This window comes from Acyrthosiphon pisum, chromosome X, assembly GCF_005508785.2.
Source record: "Acyrthosiphon pisum isolate AL4f chromosome X, pea_aphid_22Mar2018_4r6ur, whole genome shotgun sequence".
NCBI lineage: Eukaryota > Metazoa > Arthropoda > Insecta > Hemiptera > Aphididae > Acyrthosiphon > Acyrthosiphon pisum.
In genome coordinates, this window is record NC_042493.1 from 85448004 (window position 1) to 85473285 (window position 25282).

Sequence of the window (25282 nt, forward strand, 5' to 3'; positions counted from 1 at the left end):
AATAATACAATAATACTAAATAATAATAATTTATAAAATGTACACAGGCTCAAGAATGTTTCTCTACAATTAAAAATTTACAAATATAATTATATAAATATATAAGTATATTATGATTTAGAGGTATATACAGCCGTGAAGACTGAGTATTGAAGTAAAATAGCGTGTACGAAATCGTGCTTAAACCTATCAACTTATAATGTACCTAAATTTTAAAAACACGAGTAAAAAAATATGTTAGATAATAGATATTATATTATATAAGATTTTATGAAGTTGACATAAATGAAATTGATATAGAAGTGAAATACCATTCATTATGTCTAGTTTACCAACAAGTGTATGACAAAACTATTGAAACTAGAGTAACTTGACCCTTAAAATTAAATGAAGTATTTACTATTTAAGTTCATGATATCACGAGACATGGTTGCTTCGTGTCCAAATTTATATACTTTGTATAAAATAGTTTATACACTTCCAGTCAGCAGTACAACTGTAGAAAGAAGTTTTAGCCGTCTAAAACTTCTCAAAACATGCCTTCGCTCAACTATGACTGAAGACCGGCTATCAAATTTGGCCATATTGAGCATAGAAAGTAACCAAAGGCGCAAATAGTGAATTTCGATGGGAGGGCTTCAGCCCTACCATTTTTTAATTAAAAATTATAAGTTGAGGCTTTGTGCGCAGAAAATTATTGTAATGTTCTAGTTCTTAACTATTATTTTCATGTAGGTATTATAAAATATAAATTTTATAAATGTATTATTTATGATTTTTGTATTGTATTAGAATTTAGAACCACCTTCTATATCTCTTGTAAAAATTAAATCTATAAAGTAATTGAAAACTAAAATAAATATACTGCAAATATACGTATAAAAATAAAATAATAAATATGTATAATGCCTTCTTAAAATTATTTAAATATTTCAGGTAAATTTTTTAATTGAATATAAATTTGAATGCAACAAATAAAAATAACAATTAATTAAATATAGCTTTTATACTAATGCTATTGTAAGTAAATTTTACATTTTACTTAAACATTTGTTACGACTCATTTAATATAGTTATATTGAATATTTGAATGTTGGTATCACAATGTGCTGTAAATAACTAATAAGGTAAATCGCGAGCGCATTGGGCGACTTTGTTATACATAGTTGATAGAAGTTCCTATACAGTGGCCTCTTGTAAGTAAGGCAGACCCACAGTTCTAAAATCCTGGGTACGCTACTGATGCTTTTGAGACCAGGAATCATCCTCTTCCCTGGAGCACATCGAGGATAATTCATAGCAAACGTTAATGATTAATATCATTGTCCGTCATTTAAAACGTACGAGGCGAATTTATACAGTCCCCTTAATTTATTTATTACATAAAAGTATAATTTTATTATTTAATTTTCATTGAGTGACTAAAACTTATACGTCATAATCTACTTATTGTCACTTAATATTTTAGTCACTCTTCCAACCAAAACTCGCCATTTATTAAGTACACGATACAAATAATGGAAATAGTAAATTATAATTTTTGCGCATTAATAGTTTTCAAATTTGTCATTGGAAATATTAGGATTATATATAAATTATATTAAAAAATCTTTATCACATTTTTAAAATTTTTATGTCTATATTTATCATTATCAACATTGTCATTATCAATCATTATTATACAATTGTTATACTGTAGGTGTATATCGTATATGTATGTGAGTGTGTAAGTGTATACGTGTGTGTTTGTGACCGTAATGTACGCATCATCACAGTGATTATTTCTTTTGTTTACACTGAAAAATATGTGTCGTATGTGTATTACATTTCATAATATAGTATATTGCAGTATGCAGTCGTGTCTTACATCCATACATATTCAACATAATATTTTTAAACTTCTATTTTAAACAAATAAATAATTAATACGACTCGGTTTTTTTTAGGAACAATATAGGCTTTTTATTTTCAGTGCTCGGAAGAACATATTATAGTTCTGCACCAAAACGCTTTAAATATATAACTAAAAATAAAAATAAGTTTATAAAAGAGAAGAGTAGCTTAAATTTTAAACCAAATAATATACGTAACTTATTCATTTCAATAGTTATTATTCATTAAGTTTTATTAAATATTAGATAGGTATTTTAAAGGAAATATAGATTAATATTTTTTCAAATAAAAATAGTAAAATTGAATTCATTATTCTACAACAATATTACTTATTCCTAATTTTGATATTCATTATGATAAAATAATTTCATTTTCGGATTAAACAAAACAAATTAATAGTATAACACACATTTATAAGAAACAAAATATTTAAAAATAATATAATTATAATTTATAATGATTTTGAACTTGTAGAGTTTTTATGATACGCCAAAACAGCGTTCCGGAGCGGAAATGTGTTCTTTCCAAGCACTGATTCATTTGTCTTACTTCAAAAATCAGTATCGTTATATTTGATTTATAAAATGTTTTAATTAATTACAACACCGTTTAACGAGACAGAAAGAAAGAGAGCGAATCCGTGTCGTAACTTACGCGTTACAACAAAACAATAGTAAGTATAACTAATTTAACAATTAAAAATTATTCTATAATATTAATAGTAATATATATATACATAGACATGATTATTAACTTTATAATATATATATATATTTATATATACCTACACATAATATATATATACAATATATCTATATATATATAATTATTATTATCATCGTTTAATATTTTTATTGTCTGCTGCCAATTAAATTTATAGGAAAAGAGCATTCGTTAGTGCGGCGGTGTTGGTATATTAATTATTTTAAATAATTTAAATATTAATTATAATACACATACTTATTATTATTGTATATATTATATTTATCTATATTTTAAACGCGTCTATATTTTACATTTGTTGACCAGCAGTCTTGTATTTTAGTTCAAAATGAACATTATTAATAACATAATAAATTTCTAATAATAGTAGTATATTTTTTAATACCAACAAAGCCAACACTTCAACAATTTGCAAGATTATATAGATTTATAATAATTATTATAATATATTATTATCGTTTGTTGAATACACCCTGCACAGCTGATTATCTAATTTATTAGTAATTCAATCAAAAAAAAAAAAAAATAATAATAATAATAATAAAATAAATAAATAAATAAATAATAATAATAATAAAACTTATCTAATAATATTATAATAGTACATTTTTAAAATTACAAAATATAACAAATAGATAGCGGAGAGGAGGGGAGATATAGGCTGTTTGTCTATATAATGTATAATATATATACATACATACACACGTAATATATAATAATATATGTATGTATATTGTATATTGTATACATATAACACTAATAGCATTAAAATTATTTGTATTATATATTATCACAGCGGAAATAGCAAACGGCGGTGGCAACGATTTTGAACGAGTATAAAACTGATTTTGAAATTAAAATTAAGAAAGTAGGCAACATAATATTATGTTATCTACCTACCTTATATGTTATCTATGTTTAGTAAATTTGATTTTTTATTAGTAATAAATACTTAAATTGTATTATTTAAATTAAATGTTATATTGTCGCCGCCGGTGTTGCTTGCAGTTATCTTTTCTCTCGACTCGTCATCACTCATCAAACACAATAAATAAAATCTACTTTAAGTAACAACAACAGTCTTTACAACAATTCTATCGTGGTGGTTATCGTTATTATTATTAATATTATTGTCTTCATTTTTACTATTAATGCCAAAATTATTGATAAACTTATTATTACTGTTAAAATGTTTTTCACTACTAACACTATTAATTTGGTTCCGACGGCTACTCGTATTTTGAGTCCTTCTTCTTTTTCGCCGTCTTGTTTTCCTCCACCACCAGTCTTTTTTGTTAAAGCTATTATTGTTATTATTACTATATTCAAAAGAAGTAATATTGACAGTGTCCCTAATGTTACTGTCATCATTGTTAACCATTTTTGCTTGTCTTCGACGTCGAAGACTCCGTTTAACAACATCTGGCTGTAATTTCGTATCGGTAGATTGACTACTGGTATTTTCGTTAGAAATGTGATGAGGCTGATCAGTAGACACATTATAGTTGACGTCTGTAGTTGATGATTGATTTGATGCACCGGCAATAGCACTATTATTGCAGTGGTGCACGTTGTAAGAACAACATAGTACTCCGTCCTAAAAATAAACATTGTTTATTATTCACAAACGACAAAATGCAAGTTGGACGTCGCCGACAGATGCTCGTTATTTTGTCGTCATGGATGACACTGTATGCAACCAAAATAAAAATCTTCTGTCGGCGTAAACTAAGTATATATATATATATATATATATATATATGTAAATAAAAAAAAATCATTTGTGCGCTGTCTAGTAATGTTTGCAAGGAGCATCGTATTATTATACTACAATTTTTTACTGCAAGGTTTTATTTTTATCCCACTTAGTAACCGCGAACGATTAACAAAAATATTTTTAATAAAAAAACAAATGAGCGAATGTGAGTGCATGCGTGCGTGCTTTGAGAACATAATAATATAACAATAATTGTTCATGAGTGTAAAAATTTCAACGATAGTAAAAAATAACACAAGACAATATTACGTGCTACCGGGTAAAATCGTGCAAACTAATGTATTAGGTGTGCATGCGTGGTGGCGGTGTTTTTGATGGTTGATATAATATGCAACGACTGCAACGCGCTTATAAACGCTGAAACATCGAACGGTATATATCGACATCGAAAATATTATGATTTACGATGAACGGGTTGAGAAAAAACATCTATAAAAAGCTGATAATTATCGTACAGTAGAAAAGATAATAAAGTTGATGTAATACATTTTAATAGCAGTAGAGAAAGCCGAAATATATAAAGGTATATTGGATAAAAAAAAGATGTGAGAGTTTACCGATGCACACAACACGCGATATTGCTCACCGATTGGGCGCAGTACGGCGGCACCTGAATGGAAACACACAAAACGTATATTAACACACACACAATCTAATAGAGAAAAAAAAGTCGAAAATATATGATAAAACATTTTTAGGTAATCGTGTAAAACAAAATTGTCTTTTTTTCCGTTCGGGACGAGCATCTTACATTAGACGACGCAGGACTCGTAAAAACCACATATTATTTTGTTAAAATCTCCAAATGTATTAATTGCAAAAAAAAAACTGTTATTGCGCGGCGCATCTATAATATTATTATGTACTAAGTAAAATTCGGTTAAACGTAATAATAATGTATTATTATTATGTAAATCAGCCAGTCAGCGTTATTAACACGCGCACACATTCATATACATTATACAATATACACACTATATGCATGCACGACAAAGATACCGAATCGCAAATATATATATATTTAGAGGCATATGTATATATACATAATATAATAAGATTTTAAGCGGCCCGACACGCGTCGGCTATAAAATAGATAATAATAATTATATGATATTAATATATTATCGTATATAATATATACTCAAAATACGCACCGTGCGCGTACATAAAATTTATATAATATTTTGTATTATTATTTTGACGTTACAGGAGGTATATGTATAAATGTATAGGTAATGTATGCTTACACCATAGAGCATATTACTATAAATGATATTCTCAGAAAATATGTTATTTACTATATTATTATATTCTATAGTTATAGTTAATATTATTATGATATCTTATGAATGGGTGTACGGTGCCCGTCGAAACATTAATAAATGATGTCCCCCGTTAAAAAAATCGAACTATTATTGACAATATATTTTTATACTCGCTAATACCTATTATGTTACACGTTTTGTACAGTAAGTATACCTATATATGCATATTATATTAATATGTAAATTGATTTTATGACTAGGAATGGCGTCGCGTTACCTTGCAATCGCACGACGTGCACATATCCACCGGATCGTCCCAACGGGCTCCCGACTGATAGGCGCGTCCGCCGTAAAAACACGGTTGGCCCCGGGGCGACGGCGTGGTGTTATTCCTGTTGTCGTCGTCGGTGTTTTTGCTGTGGTTGCTGTCGCCGTCGTCGTCATCGTCGTCGTCGTCTTCGTCGTTTACTTCACCGCCGCGGTGCCGGTAATCATCAGGTGGCTGTAGCTGTAGCTGCTGCTGTAGACACGGATCAGCAGCGGTCATCGCTGTCGTGGTCGCCGCTGCCGATGAACCCGACGCGACGGCTTTGGAATCGCATCTCGGTGCGCAACAATCGGCCACTGGGTTGTTATATTCAGCAAACGTGGCTGCCGTCGAGTCGCTACAACTGCCCACGCCCGCGGGCAGCATCGGTGGACACTGCATTGGCCAGCAATCCACTTGGCCCATCTGTGCAACAACGACGGTTTATATATTATATACGATGTGTTGAAGAGACAGTCAACAATGTTTAACATGATTAAGATATCATGCGTGCCGTGACATGGGTCTCGGATTCTCGTATATAAAGGTATGTGTTTGGAAAATGCATGACCTATAATAGGTTAGGTTATAGCCACTCATAGGATAGGTACCACAATCTATGTACCCTGGACTTACCCATGTGGTATTTGTGGTAATCGGATAATATTGTTGGTCCTGATGAAGGATTTAGATCATTTGGATACATTTTTTTTTTTAATTTTCTTATACGCAATTAGTAGCTTTCAAAATCATACTTTTAATCGTTGCATCCAACTTATCTTTTTATGAAAATGTAATTCATGTACACTCAGTAGAAACATACATATTAATTTTTTATAGATACGAAACATATATTGAAACTATTATATTGTGGAAAATATGAATCCTTTCAAATTGCAATATAATATTATGAACTTATTTACTTATACAAATACGGAGTAATTGCATTAAAGTAAAAACAAATAACTAATGCTGATTTGATTCAGAATATCTTGAAACACTTGTCAAAGTAACAAAATTGTACCTAGGTACTGTAAGGAAAACATTTTGAAACATGAATTTTACACACATATCCGTTCATATGCACACAGCAGCCTAAATAGAATAAAAACAAAATTAAATTTTTTTATTCACTCACTAAACACTCGCATGTCTGACACTGGTATATCCATTGTTGGCCACTGCGGAACATCACGTTCGTCAATTCCTGATGAACGCATGACGCTTGTGCGTTACAATGAGCGCAACAAATCGATTGTACATGGTCATTGTTTGTGCAATCGCATTCAATTCGTGAGCAACGTAAACGCCCACTTGTGCACGTGCAGTTGGTGCAATCTTTTGAGAACCAGGCGCCGTCATTCACTTCCGTCACTACGTTACTGCCGTCCTTATACAAACAACCTACGCGACGAGGGAGGAAATAAATTATAACACCTGCGTTTTAATCCGACAACACAGTTGTATATGGTATAATATTATTTCAACGTACTCGATTTACACTTCGAAGAGATGTTACCGGCATTGGCATGGGTCGTTGGGCATTTGCATTCATACGATCCCACGGTGTTCACACACGTAGCCGTTGGATGACACGTATGGTTATTAGTCGCGCATTCGTCGATATCTAAACATTATGCACAGACGCACAGATTAAAAAGATGTCAGAAATAGGTATAGGGTTTGTGTTTGTTTAATACACACATCATAGCCGGAGGACTGCGTAAAGCTTATTGTACAGGATGTCCCAAAGTATGACGTTAATAACTTATATATAGGTATCACCATATGGTAAATCAATTTATTTAGTTAATAAGTAATTACATTTATGATTGTTTCAACAGTTTTTTATAAGAAAATTCTGTTTTACTAGGATGGGTAAATAAAAATAAAATTTAAAATGTCTCTAATTAATAAATATTGCATTTATTTTAACTTGAGTTTAATGTAGTTCTTTTTATTAACCTCTTCGTGCATCTGAGTATCATACATTATCCCAGTATTTATATATACTATGTTGTTACTGAATTAAACGTCATTTAAATATATAGATTCGGCATGTTATATAGGCTATAGCCTAGGGTGTCTATATATGTATTCAATTCTTTTAGCTCTTTTTATCTACCATTGGTTTCGATTGTAATACCCACTATAAGACAATTATAGGTACCTAAACAAATTATATACATTATAATAGTTATAATGTACAGAACAATTATAAGGAAAGAGAGTTGTCTCCCCCAGTGGACGCCCTCGATTTTGATATATGAATACTATAAAGAATGTTTTTACCTTGACACATTGTGCCCAACGAAGGCGACCAGGTCGATTCCATTGCGTTCAAGTCACTAGTAGCTGTGGTGGCGATGTCGGCCGAAGCCGGATACATGATGACGTTTTGGTACCCCGGGCTACACGCACAGTAATACCATCCAGCCATATTGACGCACCGGGACGAGGGGCCTAGACATCCGTGCGCCCCTGTGGTACACTCATCCACGTCCAGCTCGCAAGCAGGCCCCTCGAACGCGTTCGGGCACGAGCACACATCTGGCCGTGCGCACACGCCTCCGTTCAAACACTTTTGCTGGCACACAGCTGTAAAATACGCGACAAACATAATATCAGTATGCAGTGCGATCGATTATTAGTATATCATTATAAAGTAAATCCCTACAGGTACATAAGTTTTATATTGAGTAACTCGAGTACTTGTCTACAACTATTAAAAGCAACGGTAACAGATGTAAGGGCCTGTTTTACAATCATAGTTTAAACCTCGGTGGCTCGGTTACGCTTGAACCACTGATTTTACCAGCCGAATTCGGTAGTTTAACCTGAGTTCAACTACTGTAATACGGGCCCTAAGACGTATTCATAAAAACATACGATCTTACCTATAATGAAAGGCTTATGTAGACAAGAATTAGAATTAAATTACAGCATAAAAGTATATTATACAGACTGTACTTGTGAAAGGTTTACGCGTAATGTAAGAGAAACGAAAATATAATAAAATGCATAGGTACTGTTGCAGTATTAAAACTATGTGCACTCACGTCTGCAAGTATATCCGTCCCCTTCGTAGCCGTCGGCGCACTTGCAGCTGTAACTGCCCGGCGAGTTGGCACAAGCGGCGTGTACGTGACACGGTGGTTCCGCGCTGCTGCACTCGTCGACGTCCACACATTCGAACCTGTTGAGACGCGCGTACCCTGCGTTGCACTTGCACGAGTACGATCCAGGCGTGTTCACGCAAATAGTCGTGTTCACGTCGCAGTGGTGTCCATTTGGTCCGCCGACGCTCAAGCATTCGTCCACATCTGAACATTATTATCAATTCGAATCGTGTGGTTATTGGGTATTATTTAGCGCACACGGCGCTAACAAGCCGCGTTATTATTAATTAATATTATTATTAATGTATAATAACGTAAGTTAACAAGCGGAATTTATTAATACGGTTAGTTACCATCACACTGTAAACCGGTACCAGCGTACCCAACAGCGCACGCACACTTGTGTGTGGTTTTTAGATTGATACAAGTAGCGTTCGGATGACACGAGTCACGTCCACCTCGTGCACAATAATCGACGCCTGCATAAGCGTTTACATACAAGACACACACGTACAAGATTAAAATTATATTAATAAAAGGCGTTATGAAAACAATAATTGGGCCTGGAAATCACAATTGATCCAGGCCCTCCCCCCTTCCAACACCAGCTACTTATTTTGGAAAATGTTTTCTCTTACAATTTACTATTATATTTTTTTGTTATATTTTTTTAGTATTTCAAAACATATTAATTAACACAACAAACACATCATTTACAATTTACAGGACCTGTAGACCGTCTGGAAAATTGAGATTTCCAAACGGGCTACTCTGTCATTGACCATTGTAAATAATTATTTAAATACAAATTGTTATAATAAAAGCCACATCCAAAAGAAAACATGCGAGTTTAAATGTTTCTTAAATTATAACTGTTAGTACCTATTTAGTTACTTAATAAACAATAATAATATCTATAATTCCATACTACAATTACACTAATATTTAGTAAGAGTAACGTATTTCGTTGGTTTTTAATACCAAATGTCTTGTTTACATTTTTCAAAAGAATTTATTATTCTATTACAACATGTGTTATTCATATTCACACATGGTTACGGTAAAATATTGAAGGTTTGAAAACATATTGAGACCAACAGTGTTATAACTTATTATAATGTCAGTGTTCAAAATACTTTTTTTTAAGAAAAATGATTTTTAACAGCCAATGGTTACTATTTAGTTATTGCCTTTCAACAGCGTGTATATAGATAATTTTAGTTAATGGGTACTTCATACTCAAGTTGGCAACGCATTGAAAATTTGAAAGCAATATTTACTTCCGAACCCTTAATAATTTTAAACTGTTGGCATATGTGACATATGTGCAAGATTAAATGCACATGTTTTAAGACATGTGTTACTAAGAAGGTTATGCACTTAAACGTATCTTATTTCTTTGTAAGCCACGAACAATATAGGGGAAAAGTATTTTGTATACTACGTTGAAAGTTATATATATTATAGTAGGTATCTGATATATTTAGTTTACTATTGGCATTTCACCACAACAATATGGTACATTAGTCCTTAAATTACCTTCATCTTCTAGTATAATTTTATTTTTATAAACTTATATTTTAAATGTTGCATATATTATTTTAGATTTTTATCTATTATTTTTAATATAAAAACATAATATTTAAATCAAATAATCAAACTGTAAAGTAAAAAAAAACTGTAATGTATAATTATGTAAATTTATATACCTACAATATATTTCAAATTAAAAGCATACTACATTTTTCATCCAGATACTTGTGAAATTTGATTGTAAGAATATTACGTAGAATACTCTGAATACTTAATAATTGTTCATATATTAGTAATAATGTTGTACCTCGTATTATTTTAATACTCAAGTAGGTAATCAAATATCGTATTATATTTTATAAAATAATTTAAGCTTCCATTAATTTTATTATTTTAGGTTTGTAAATTTATAATAGATTTTAATCATCTTATTTTGATATTTTTTTGGCATAGAAATAAGAGTTATGACGTGTACAATGTACGCATATTATGATATCGATATGTTTTCTTAACAAACATTTATAAAAACATTACATTTGTTTGGACGCGGCTTGAATAAAAATCTGTCAATATTATATTTTACTAACAACACTTTCATTAGAATAAAAACAAATCAAATGGTATTGTTATGGACTCTTACCTGGACAAAATTTACAACACTGATCTGGTACGGAAAACTGTTCAGATATGTCACATTCTAATACTGGACATTGAGTTTGTGCATCTACTTTGTCACACTTAACAACTCCATTAAGACAAATGCAGGTTAAGCATGGTTCCAAATTTATTGTGTCACCGTGTTCGAATACAATATCACCTTTGGCTCGGCATGGTTCTGAAAATAATAGTTACATTATATTAGTGTTACATTAGTGTTATATAAAGTATATAATATGATTGTTATAGGTAATAATTGTATAAATATTTAGTTAACATACTTTGACAAGTGTCGCAACATTCACCAGGTTTTCGTATTGGAAACTTGCAATCGACTAGGGGACATCTAACCGGTGAACATTCAACTTGACCGCGCTGAAAATATGATATGTAAATGTTACTCTTTAATCATTTCAATCGATTTATTATTTTATATATGGATCACGTTAATGGTACATTATTGGTACTTACCAAACATGTACACGTTTGGCATTCATGTTGCCACACTGATCCATCTACTTTCATTACTGTGTTATTACTTCGTTCATCAAACTGTACACATGGTTTGCGACATTCACAAGTTTCTAATTCGGCGATTCTCATTTCGGCTGCCTCGAGCTATAAGTGGAAACACATTGGTAATTTTTCCCCAATTTTTAACGATTCTTACGTACCTTGATACTCAACAGATGCACAATTTTGTTCAGGTTTTCCATCGTTTTTTGCATGGCGATGAATTGACCGCACGTTGGACATGACGTGTCCAGATTAGGGCACTGCACACGTTGTCCGTCTGCCCCTCTGATCAACCGGACGTCTTGTAAAAGCCCCTATTGGTGATATGTTCACTAAGTGTTAATTTTTTCGAACTATTTTGGACAATTTTTGTTATTTTACAATACCTTGAAAATTGAATGTACTCCTCTGTTTCGTTGGCCTACGTACAGATCCGGCGATCCTAGAAAACTAGTGTCAGCCGGTCCAGCGACCAAAGTTCGCGTGTATACTAGACGGCAGTCTATGAACAGGCGTGCTTGGGTACCGCTCAGTGTTACGGCCACAGCATGCCAATGGCCATCAGCCAGGGAGTACGCAAACACTTCGGTATGAACACGACGGCTACTCTGTGACACATAGTGCAACCTCACCTCGTCTTTACGTCCACTTGATTCTAATTCCAAGTATCTAAATGGCACCACCACAATTAATGTTAATTGATTCATTTCAACCTTGCTATATTTATTATTCTTATAATTTTTATTGGTGATACCTGTTGGAGTCGAGGGAAAATGATACTATAGATCCAGTGTTAGCACGTTCTTGCCGTACTACTGCCGCTATAGTTAACTCGTCCGCACCTCGTAATAATTGAATTGCACGTTTGTAAATAATGTCAGGAACTTTTAATTGTCTCAACGCACCTAATTTGTTTAAATATTATGATTAATTGAAATAGTTCGAATTGTCTGTGCATTTATTGTTTAATATTTAATTAGTCTATTATGGATATACCTTGCATGCTGTATGCTGGTCTTAACCGGTTGGGAGGAAAAACATCGGGATGAGAAAATTCATCTTCTGTTACAGCCACGAGTAAGACACCCAATGTAAAACCAGTAGTATCACTTTTATTACTACCACTGTAATGGTGTTGATAATTATGGTATATTTGCATAGTAGCTTCAAGTAAATCCAAAATGGCCAACGGTGAATTAGCTTCGTTTACGGCGAAATAATTGATATTGTTTTGGGAAGGTGATGATGCTACTATATATATATATAAAAAAAATGGTTATAATAATTTTTACATAATATACCTATAAACTATAATATAGCGCGTATAATGTATAATGTGTAATGTACACAACATAGTTATTCAGTCAATTTAATTTATAAAGTGTGTCTTTATTGTAGTATCTGTAACATTCACTTTCCTGTTCAAAGAAGGTTTTAAAAGTAATTTTAAGTTTAGATTAGATCATAACTTATAATAATATTATCTCTGGAATATTGACATCACTGGTGAAACATAATATTTAAATTTCAACGGAAACCCGGAATACTTGGCTTATTTTTTTTTCTTTATAGGTACAATTAATAATATTTTGGTTATAAAATCATTGATTAAAGCAACCTAAAGTTTTAAAAAAATATAATAGTATTTAATGGATTTGTATTATTTTATTTTAGATATTAATAAAATGTTCACGAAATATTGTAACCAGATTATTGTTACTATTAGAGAGTATAGATTATTTATAGATAATAGTAGGTAATAAGTATATTATACCATATTAAAAATAGATATTAGGTTATTAGGACTGATTAGTGAAAATTTAATTTTTATGAAAACTATATTTTATAATTATTAGAATAATAGGTAATTTCATTATGTTATTCTCATAGGTAATTATGCGATAAGTATGTACTTAAAACAGATATTTCATTCGATTATAAAAATATTTTCAAATTTCAGAAAGTTAAAATCCAAAGTAAAAGTTTGCTTCCCACGTGGAAGTTTGAAGTTGTGCTTCTTTTGAGTAAATGTAATTAACATTCTAAGTATAGTAAAATATGATAGTAAATCTTCTGATGAGATAAATAAAAATTAAATATTTTTTTCTGTCTGTTTAGCTGTATAGTAGGTACTATGATTAATTTTTACAAGTCAAAACAAATAAATATATAATAGGTATGCATAATCGATAGAAAAAAATACTGAACATAAGTTGTGTCTTTTTCAGTTGAATAAAAATGTTAAAATATATTTAATATTATCTAATATACATTTATATACATTTATTCTTCTATAAAAATATAATTAATTAATTCTTTAACATTTATGATAAGAATTATAATTTTAAGAACATAAAACTATTTTCCCTATTATGTATGATTGTGGTTTGGTTTGGATGGACTTAGTTAATAAATTAATCTCTTGTATATTAACGTAATTCATGGTTTTTATTTAATTCTAAAAACTATTATGCGAGCATAAAGTATTAAAATATACTTTCATACTTTATTTATATAATAAGGTATAATATAGTGTTTTTATATAGATTTTAAAATATGAGGTTTTTAGGAATTAGGCATTTGTACATTTAAAAATTTAAAAATATAAAATGTATAACATTTAATATACTTATTTTAATATCATTATGTTCGTTATAGTGAGAATAAATTAAGATTTATAGAAAACCTAAATCTCCATAGTTAATGTATTATTTTAGTTAGATTAATAGTTTGGCATAGTATAAATTATTATGATTAATGAATCAGTGACCATGCTACGGTATATTTATATTTTAAATGGAAGTACAATGTGGTTTGCAGTAGGTACTTAAATATAAAAAAAACTAAAACCCATGTATACATAAATTGTATAATATGTAACTTAAGTAATAAAAGAATAACTAGAAGAAACTTTTAGAACATTTGTACTATGTTAAAATGTACTTAAAAATACATCATTGTAAAATCAATAGTTGCCTAGTTCTATTTGAGACATACAAAACTATTTTAAAGGTTTTTACTTTCAAAATAGGTTCATTTCTTGCTGTGCGTGTATTTTCTAATACATTATATTGCAAATTACAATTTAAGTACTTATACTTTATAGCATACATATAGGGACTGTTACGATCAAAATTAAGAACCTGCATAAATCACTCTGAAAAAGAAAATGTTATTTTATATTTTTATTTAAAAAAATCTATGAAATTTTTTAATGTGTCATAATAAAAATAATTTGTAAAAAGGATATTAAGAAAAAGAAAAATTAGTTCGAATACATACATTGAAATTTGAAATAATATATTTAATTATTATATACTTAATCAGGAATAGTAAAGAATTATTTACTATTGACAATCTATTGTAATACGGAATCATTTAAAGTAATATATATATAATATATCATTTGTTGAATAAATAAATAATATTTTTATTCAGTAAAATGTTTGAATCAAAAATAATAAATAAAAAAAGTATTAAGAATTTGGTATCGATAAACATTGAGACAAATAATTTAGTGAATTGTTGAATTTCAATGAAATTTTCACTTCGAACCCTATTTATTGCAACCATTTCATATTAATAAATAAAATTATATATATTAAAATAATATACTGATATAATTTGGATATTTGGATAATCTTATCATTGAAACTTGAAAGGACGCTATTGCCGCAGCTTATGTTGTTTCCAGCGTACAAACGTAGATGGTACATAGCAAATTAATGTTCAGCAGAACCATTTCGGTGTCATTACCTTTATTATAAAAACGAATTCACCACTTTATTACCTACTATATTTAAAAGTAAAAACATTATTTGTTGATTTTTCAAGTTATTATAATTTTTAAGGGAGTTATGAGAAGTTTTATATTGTAATATTTTACAAACCTACTAAAAATTCACAAAAAATCGTAAAATTCCTAACAATCAAACACAGATAATGTACTTAACTTGAAATTGTATAGCTATATATAGGTCAGTTCACTCTTATATTCAAGCTATTAACACAAAATTGGTTACACTGAAGACAAATTTACTATATATTGCATCTTGCATGTTTGTAAAATGGAGGCATCACGTCATGTGGATATGGCGTTTATATATTATACTTCAATAACAGTATAGTATACGAATTGCATAAAATATAAAGTACATAAATGCTAAGATTCTTAATAGATGAACTAGATATAACGTAGGGTAAATTATTTATTAATTGAATAATTATAAAATATTATTTGTTTTAAAATGAAATAAAAGAGGGCATTGCATTATAGTCTATAATTTCTGGTGTCTGTCTTACAAACATATATAATACCTACGTATTTAAAATAGGAACATTTTTTTTATTTATTGATAAATATTACTAATATTAGGTATCGTTTATTTATTTTTTAGCTTGATTAGCGATTGTAATTATTTTGAAATCTAGTTGAATAAAAATGCATATTAATATTATCATCCTTATTTGATTGTAAATAGTAGGTACCTAGATCATAATCAAATCAATCACTAACCTACAAATTTGAAAATACAACACAATATATCGATATTAGAAGTGTGTTTAACTGGGATGAATCATTTTATTTTGAATTGTAATGTGGCATAATATACTCTTAAGGATATGGAAATAAACAAATATATAATACTTAAGTATTGTATAAGTTAATGACTATTATATCATTGAAGCTTAGTTGTTATAATAAGAATCTTATATACAAACAGAATAATAAATAAATTACGATTATATGTTATCTTTTACTATTGGTTCTTGTAAAATAATTTCGTTGATCTTTTGTTTATTGGGTACTGATATTAATTTTCAGTTTATAATACTATAAAGATAAACTATTCAACAATGAAATTGTGTTCCATACATTATTCCTAAGATGTGTATTACATGTAGGTATTCATGTACACATTTGAAATCACCATTAGGTATAATATTCTATTAAAATATTTAATAATATAATATCTGTCTTAGATAGCAGTAAACATAATTTTACTATTGTATACATTATAATAAAAAGCATTACGTCGAAAAGAAATAATAAAAACAAATTTTATATTGTATAAGTAAACTTAACCATTAATATCCATATTGTTTTTATACGATAATTGTGTATTGGCTATAATGAACAAAACATAACGTACAGCATAAGTCCATAATATTAATTTACTATGGTCTGTGAGATCTTTAAAAGCAATAAAATTATATTTATAAAGGGATGTGTTAGTAATGGAAGCCGGAGATTCCTATAGCACCACCGCTGTACGATAAAAGTAAATAATTGTTACATGCGGTATGCAAGTCATAAATTTGAAAATTATGACGTATTAATAAAATATTAATTGTGTTTAATAGTAATTGGTAATTCATTTTGGTTGTTAATTTTAATTGAATTAGTAAGCATATCTAGTTTATAACATCAGCTTTACGTACGAGTATCTTATAAATATAAAATGATTTTGTACGCATAAATATATTATTATACTTATACGTAGGTAGATATACAGTTTCAATATTTTATGAAGGTAATATAATATTCTATATTCTGTTAAATTTATTGTATGATTATCATCATTATTTATTAACAAAATAATAGTATTACATTACACACTAATGGTTTTATTGTTTGTGATTGAACCCAAAATGTAGTAATGCATTACACGTATAGGTTAGGTTAGGTATTGGACGTATTCAGGAATCAGCGGAATATTTTAGGTTCAATGTCCTCTTTTTTTGTGCATGTACCAGCAGGACGATGATTTAATGTAGGTAAGGTATATATTTATTATTTATAAGAAATCTCCCCATATGTATATTTTGTAGCCTGACAGTCAGTAGATTTAGATATTAAGCCGGTACCTATCTAATTATAATGTTTTAACATAACGGTGTATATACCGTATAGTAGTTTAAATTCTCAAAAATGTAAGTGCATGTTTTTTTTATCACTTTTTTAATCATGAAAACTGTTTCTCATAAATTACCTAACTATATTGATAGTCAAAACATATTTTTAAGATTTTAGATATTCAAGGACCTATAATCTAAAAAAAAGAAAAGTACCGATATCTGTTGTGCGTAGCTAAGAAGCTCGGAAAGATACACGCAAGAAAGCACTAAAACTGAGTAAAACATCATCAGTAGTACGACTAAATATCCAGATAACACTGCATGTTCCATCTTCACTATCACTTTAATAGTATTATAATAATTTCAATCAGATATAAAATATCGTACCATTCGGTACCATTTTGTCGAGTACTATTTTAGCCATTAATCAATTCCTGCACCCTCGTATTCTTCAAATACACCCCTTTTTTTCTACATTATATTGTCTCGGAGGAACCAACTTTTTGTTACTCATACTATACGCGAGATATGAACGAATGCATGTGTAACAATATTAAATAGTTATGAAAATAATTCTTAAAAGTGGGTACAAGTATAATAATAATTAGTAATCACGCACGTGTATATCGTCATTGTTGTCATTATATAAAAGTTTATCGAACTCATGATGAGCTACGCATATTTTTTTTTTTATTAGGATTGAATAATTCGCAGTATTATCCTATAGCGAAAAAAACCACAGTCGATTATTCATTTATATTATGTTTTCGAGAAATTAATGTCGTCATCAGCAGCGTTTAGCCCGGTCAAAATCGCAGCATTTGTAAATATTATATAAAACGGCGCGTGGCTCAAATTTTAGGCTCTCACCTTTTCTCACACTCGTTTAAATATGTCATAGATGTTACGTAAGAAATGTAGAGTTTTCGACACGTAGTGGTGTTTAGTAAAAAATTAACCTAATTTTAATGAATATAAAAGTATCATCATTAATAATTATAATATCTAATATAATATGAATACCTAATCAATAAAATATTCATAAAGTAAAATAAATTATAAAAAATATCATTTGTATATTTTATAGGTTTAAACGATTGTATATATGTAAGTGTATCCATGCAATATGCATAATTATAATAACTTTAACGAATAAATTATATTATGTAAATTTTGTTTTGATTTTAATACAACTAATTTTAAATGGTACCGAAAAGGCTGTTACGAAATTAATTAATTTTAAAATAATAAGCTAAAACGCAACTATAATTTTAGTGATGATTAAATGCAAAAAACCGACGACGAAGTTTGGAGGCCAAGAACTTTTTTTGACTGCTAAAAACCAAAAGCTATCGTATAATTAAATATAAATAAAATGTTTTCGGTTAATCTTAAAATAAATAATATTTTAACTGTTATGATATTTTTTAAATTATTAATATTTCATTCATCATTAAATTCGTATCGCTCAACATCATCGACGCCAAGTTACAGCCAAAATGTATAAGCCGCACTACTTAAAAATAGTTTATTATCTGTTAAACAAAAATATATATTTCTATGTCTTGTTCGCGTGCCACATGTACCACAACCACTCCACAGCACAACTGTTGGTGTATAATAACGACGACATGTGTACTATATAATGACAATTAATGATACTTCAGGCACTAGACACACACAGTCGTATCGCGTTACCAAAAACGGGAAAATAACAGTAAATATGTACTTTTGGGGGGTTTCACACGGCTGACCAACGTTGACAGCAGTACAGCACGTGTCTTTAATTATTATTACCGTCAAGTGGCGTAGAAGAAATGGTCTGTGAGAGGTATAAAGAAAAGAAGGCAATGTGTGTGCGTTCATGTGCATTGAGATGTGATATGATGATGGTGCGAAGAGACACGGTAAATTAACAGCTGGTCAGTCAGTGACACACGATAGTGTGTGTGTTCATAACGATCAGTAATGGCAACGAACCAAATACCCACCGATATTAAGATATTAAAGTAATTTTTGAAACGTTAAACGTTATTTATTTGTGAAATTTATTACGTCTACAAGGATGTTTATAAATGACGTTTCTATTTCGATAACATGGATGTATATAATATGTCTACGGTAGGATTTATCTTTTAAAAACATTTTCATTTTCCGTTTGTATAAAATTAAAAATATAAAGGACAAAAAAAAGTAGTATTATATCCTACGTGGTGCATGTAAGTATAAGACATTAAATTTTATATTATTACTGCGACAGACGATGCTAATATGCTATAATACATGTACCACTACAGTAATGTGTCAGCGGTTATATTATTCACTGCCATCGCTCGTACTCATAGTAAAAATTATATTACAGACGTAGCAGTAATAATTAGTATCAGATGGTCGCCGAGTAAAATAGAGACAAATTAACATCAAATGTGTTTACACTTTTGGTTTTACTTCCCCTGAGTAGTTTTGGATATTTCTGTTTATATGGAAAAAAAAGTGAAGTGCGTTTTACTTAAATTTGCTTGCGATCATTCGACAATACATTAATATTATATAAAATTGTTATAAATAAAACAGTATTAGTATTAGTTATCCTTCTCAGTTTTCAATAGAAAAATAAAGTAAAAATAATGTTTAAACTGAAGTTGGGTGGCCGCTGTAACGTGAGTCTTTAGTAAATTTTTAAATCTTAGTAAAAACGATTCTAAGCGGAGGCAGTTTTGCCAAAAAATAGTAAAAATTATGATAATACTGCGCTTATTCATATTTTTTTCATCGTTATTTCATCTTTATCACGATTTTCTCCAAAACTGCTGATGCGTTATATATAGAAGCTTTTATGACCTCTTTTAAATACGATAGTATCATCCGTAGTCCACACCTATTGTATTTCTTGTCTATATAGAATTGAAATATAATACATTTCAGGACTTTTTATTACCCGAAAAAAATTTTATGAAAAGACTCACGAACAAAAGAATTAAAAAATGCACACATAGTTATTGCGAGATCTCCAATAGAAAATGAGAACAGATTGTAGTCAAAATATTGTAAATATAATAAAAAGGCCAATGTAATTAACATTATAATATATTGCGTCTGCGATAGACTCACGCTAGCTTAAGATAATGATGGTAGACCATTTCTATTATTTATGTATTTTTTAATTCAACTTGAGTAAAAAAAATAAAAATAAAATAAAAAATAAACAGTGACGTCTGAGGACGACACGGTGGCTTATTAAAATATACACGTCTTGGCAAACGGTGACGGAAATTTTTTTCGTTCAACTAAATATAATATCTAATTCACGTGTTAATCGCAAAATTTGATACCTATATTATCCACACATTAGCATTCGGCCTTACAGTAATAATCGATTCCCCGTGGTGTTGCAAATCGTTGATAATTCGACTATATAATTTAAACGCGATCGTTTTGTTGTTTTCCCTATCGTAACATTATTATAATAATATACTTAAAAAGAAAGATTACCTGAAGGAGTTAATCCGCCTTTCATTGGTGTTTGTAATAGCTTCTGTGCTGTCGATATCCGTGGCGTTAATACCGCGAGCGCCAACAACACAGCCGCCACTACCGTAGTAGGCCGCCGTCGCCACTGCACCCGACTGCAGGTATATAGCATAATATCGCAGCGGCCGCAAAAATGTTGCTGTTTCGTTTGTCTGCACGTTTTGCTACTAACGATCAATCATTGATTGAGAGTGATAGTGGGTGGCTACCACTGAGTTTTGTTTCTTCGACAGCAATCTGTGAAAACACAAAAACAAGTTTCCACCGTCAACGTTAGGTATTCTATTTTCCTTTTTATATAATACTATAAATTCTCTAAATGTGAAAAACAATATTGCGCGAGCGTGCATTGTACATACATATATGCTACTGCAGTTATATTCACGTAATTTTTCGGTTATAGTGGACAGTCGGAAGTAATAACGGCCAATTTCCAAATGAAATATTACACTAATAATTATACCTACTCGACGACCGCTGCCGCCACATCGATTCGCATTGGTTATCACCGCCACCACCGTTATAGCTGACCGACCGTTCCGCGACATCACCTCCTACCCCATAAGTTATCCTCCAAACAGTTTTGTACATGAAATAATTTTACCACCGACGCAAAAATTGATTTTTTTTTTTTTTTAATTAATTACGTCTAGACTAAGATGTTACTAGCGGTTTTCGGGTGTTTTTTCGTATTCGATATAATATGTATTATAATATATTAAATGATAACACCGAAATATTATTGGTTTTTGGGTTCGTGAATCATGATGGGGTGTATTAGCTTATTAGAAGCAAATAACGTACCTACCTACGTACGATTAATGTTTTTATTGCATGTTCATGGGTCATAAATACGGTTTTTAGAAATCGAAAACCATCGTATTACTTATGTATAGAAAACCAATGGCCTAAAAACTTCAACAAATACATTACGACTTCGTGAATAAATGATATTCGAATAATAACTACCTATTTCAAACTTGTAATAAATATTCGAAAAATATCAATTTTTCTTTAAAAATTAAATTTGTAAATTGTAGTTAAATAATAACGGTAAAAACCTATCAAAAATAAATCGTTTTGCCCCACCCATTTAATTTATTACATCAGCGGTGACTTTTTGTCACGGGACGGTATAAACGAGTTTAATGTAAAATCGATGGAAGTACTACAATGGACTATATTATTATGCAATTAATAACCTAAACGAATGAAAATATAATAAGTAGGTGGGTAGTATGAGTTCTTGAATATCAAAAAATCGGTTAAGACTCGTAGACGCATACAATTATGTAATAATAAAAACAAATCAAATTTAACTAGAAGTTTTCGCTAGGTATTTATAAAGTCTCGAAATAAATAAAAAACTCGTCATCACGTCGTGGAAATGCGAACAATTTAAAAACGTTTATGTTTCGTTTGGGTTTCAGGTGTAAAAAAACTGCCTCGGGCAGGACAAAACTGTTGAAGACTATAACAAAACTGTGTTTCCCATTGCATCCCTCTGGCATCTACTACATAGGTATATAGGTATTACTGTCCAGATGGCAACAATATAGTACCCACGATCTCAGTCGTAATAATCCAACATCGCGCCTACATACACGCGGGTGTCACACCGAGAGAGTGGGCATGTATAGAAAGTACCTATAGGTACACCGTGATGATATGTGATTTGTACGCATTGAGAGCACTCACCCGCGGGTACCTGCAGGGTAATAATAATGGCAATAACGAGTGTGTGCCGTGTCGGGCGGTGGAATTATATTATATTACTGGCACGGGGGACGTGCGTACACAATATTAGAGCGAGTCTTGTGTGCGATGTATCATGCGTATTACCATTATTGAGTGTACAATTTATTGCGGCGAGCGGCACAGCCGTCGCGGCGGGCATTACAAAAACGACAACTGTCACAATATAAATAATATTATATAGGTCTCCGTCGTTATATACATAATATTGGATTAGACGTATGTACGGTGATCGCGTGTAACTACACGCCGAGAGAGTCACATCGATGTATTTTATTGGTGAAACGATATAAAACGCGCGCGGGTACCGATATACGGTATGAGGTAGGTAATAATATTATTGGCGCGCCGAAGTGGTTTGCGAGTGTCATCGTATAATAGGCATTAGGCATAAATATTGTTATACAATAATAATAATAGGCAATACAACGAAATATAGGTACAGATAACAGGTAATATTATAATATTATGATAATATATTGTGTATACGTACAGGCGAAAAACGGAATCGGATGCAATAATTACTTTTTCCGTTGTTATCTGAAAGTGTTGTTATCAGCAACACGATAACGACTGATGCATCGGGTGGTGTTGCTGGTGCTGGCGCATTTTTATCACCACCGTAACTATCGATCCGGAAGGCACCACGTGCTGCAGCCACTGCCGTCTTAACCGTCCGACCCGATCCAAGCAGCCCATGCGTATCGCCGTACACATAGCACCAATCGAGAATGCAGGCCGCAGTGGTGCACGCGATCTATATATATATATGCGTTATATTATATCGCTACACCTTTCGACGATGCACCGCTGACGCCGCCGCTCGCGAACTTTTCGCACGGACTGATATCGCTACAACGTATTATATATAATATTATTATAGATACCTATATGCATCGTAAAGGTGTATACACTAATGCACTATACCTAAAGCGTCGCTATCTTACGGGACTTAACGAACGTCGAACAATTTCGAATGAAAAAAAAACCCGAAAAACGTAAATTCGCGAAACTCGAGTCGCGCGCGGACGTTTTAATAATTATTACTGTCCGACCGTATATATTATTATTATAAGAGTATATTTTACTATACTCGCTCGTGTACTCGATCCGTACAATTATAAGTAGCGACTAGTGACCGTACTATATAGTTTAAACGGACGACAGTAGTCGTAGCACAGCAGAGCCGTATAAATTGACGTACGTCGTCGTCCGCTATTAATTCGCGTGTAATGTCCAATTTAAAAATAACGATTTTAATGTGGCCGTGAAAAACGGAAAACGAGACAGCGCGACAACAGTATAATGTTGTACAGGGACGACACGACACGTCCGTCGGTCGTGTATAAATATATTTAATACTATTACTGTTACGTACTGTATGTAAATAATATACGCATATATATAAATAAATATATATATATTATAATAATATAATATAGTCACCCCGTTGCTCCAAGTCGACGTCGCGATACTGCACCGTGGCCGCGGTCGTGCACGCGAGCAGTGGTCGGCGGACTGACTGACTGACTGACTGACTGTGACCGACCGAGCCGACTGGAAAACGAGTGGCACGCGCGCGAACGCCTATGCGTGTAATTATGATGCCGCCGCGGTGGTGTCGGCCGTGGACTCTATATCGTCGTAGTGCCGAGGAAGAGATACGCACACGCACAAAAATTTATATGTATATATAGGTATTATATATATATGAGTGTGTGAGTGTGTAAAATGAAAACGCTTACGCGGCTCGTTTAGATTAAAAAAAAAAAAAAATTAATAATTATTATTTGTTCACTCTCTCGACTCTCCGATGTCTGCTGCGTCTATGCGCGCGTGTGTTCGAGTGTACGTGTGCGCGCGCGTTGCGTGCCGTCGCCGGTGTGGTGCCGGTTAGGTGCTGCCGTTGCCGCCGCCGCTGCTGTCGTCGTGGTCGCCGTGATCGTGATCGTCGCCGTGGTCGTCGTTGTCGTCGTGGTCGTGATCGTGATCGTGGTCGAGACGACACTGCCGTCGCCGCCGTCGCCGTCAGGCTACTCGACTCGGTTCGTACACCGGCGGCGTGTGCCAAAAAAAAAAAAAATAACGAGAGAAATAAAAAGGAAAAAAAAAACTGAAACGATTATTGTGCGGCGGGGATCCCTCCACCACCCCGTCACACCCCCGCCACGGCCGATCCCACCCCTTCTCCGTCACACACACACGCACACACACACACACACACACACACACACACACACACACACACACACACACACACACACCGTCATCTCCGCCGCCGCAGCCGCCACCCACCGCCGCCCCCGTCCCCGTACCGGCCGACCCGGAGCCGGCGGTCGCGCGCACA

At 31.7% G+C, this 25282-nt stretch overlaps 1 protein-coding gene across 9 annotated transcripts; it reads right to left on the bottom strand.

Annotated features, from left to right (window-relative positions):
- Positions 1 to 3199: 3199 nt before the first annotated feature.
- On the bottom strand, positions 3200 to 25013 carry LOC100165391 (protein kinase C-binding protein NELL1). 9 transcript variants are annotated; one of them, XM_016804000.2, is made up of 18 exons: positions 24382 to 25013; positions 23461 to 23787; positions 21142 to 21417; positions 12787 to 13038; positions 12545 to 12695; positions 12177 to 12459; positions 11949 to 12104; positions 11746 to 11892; positions 11556 to 11649; positions 11258 to 11452; positions 9438 to 9563; positions 9025 to 9288; positions 8258 to 8563; positions 7458 to 7592; positions 7104 to 7369; positions 5936 to 6391; positions 4951 to 5003; positions 3200 to 4213 (listed from the first exon to the last, which is right to left on the bottom strand). In XM_016804000.2, the coding sequence occupies exons 3-18, from the start codon at positions 21290 to 21292 to the stop codon at positions 3700 to 3702; spliced, it is 3549 nt and encodes a 1182-aa protein (XP_016659489.1). In that variant the 5' UTR covers positions 21293 to 21417; positions 23461 to 23787; positions 24382 to 25013; the 3' UTR covers positions 3200 to 3699. The 9 variants fall into 9 exon arrangements, with proteins under 9 accessions (XP_016659489.1, XP_016659487.1, XP_008182603.1 ...); XM_016803998.2 differs by having other exon boundaries at positions 3201 to 4213; positions 12787 to 13041; positions 23461 to 23692; positions 24382 to 25011; XM_008184381.3 differs by having other exon boundaries at positions 3201 to 4213; positions 4980 to 5003; positions 12787 to 13041; positions 24382 to 25011.
- Between the last annotated feature and the right edge of the window lie 269 nt (positions 25014 to 25282).

Coding starts and splice junctions, on each gene's coding strand:
- LOC100165391 (XM_016803999.2), bottom strand. CDS start 21,292: ATGCTATATACCTGCAGTCGGGTGCAGTGGCGACGGCGGCCTACTACG. Junction 12,696..12,786: donor ACCAGCATACAGCATGCAAG/GTATATCCATAA, acceptor TAAACAAATTAG/GTGCGTTGAGACAATTAAAA. Junction 6,392..7,103: donor GTCAGACATGCGAGTGTTTA/GTGAGTGAATAA, acceptor GTTGTTGCACAG/ATGGGCCAAGTGGATTGCTG.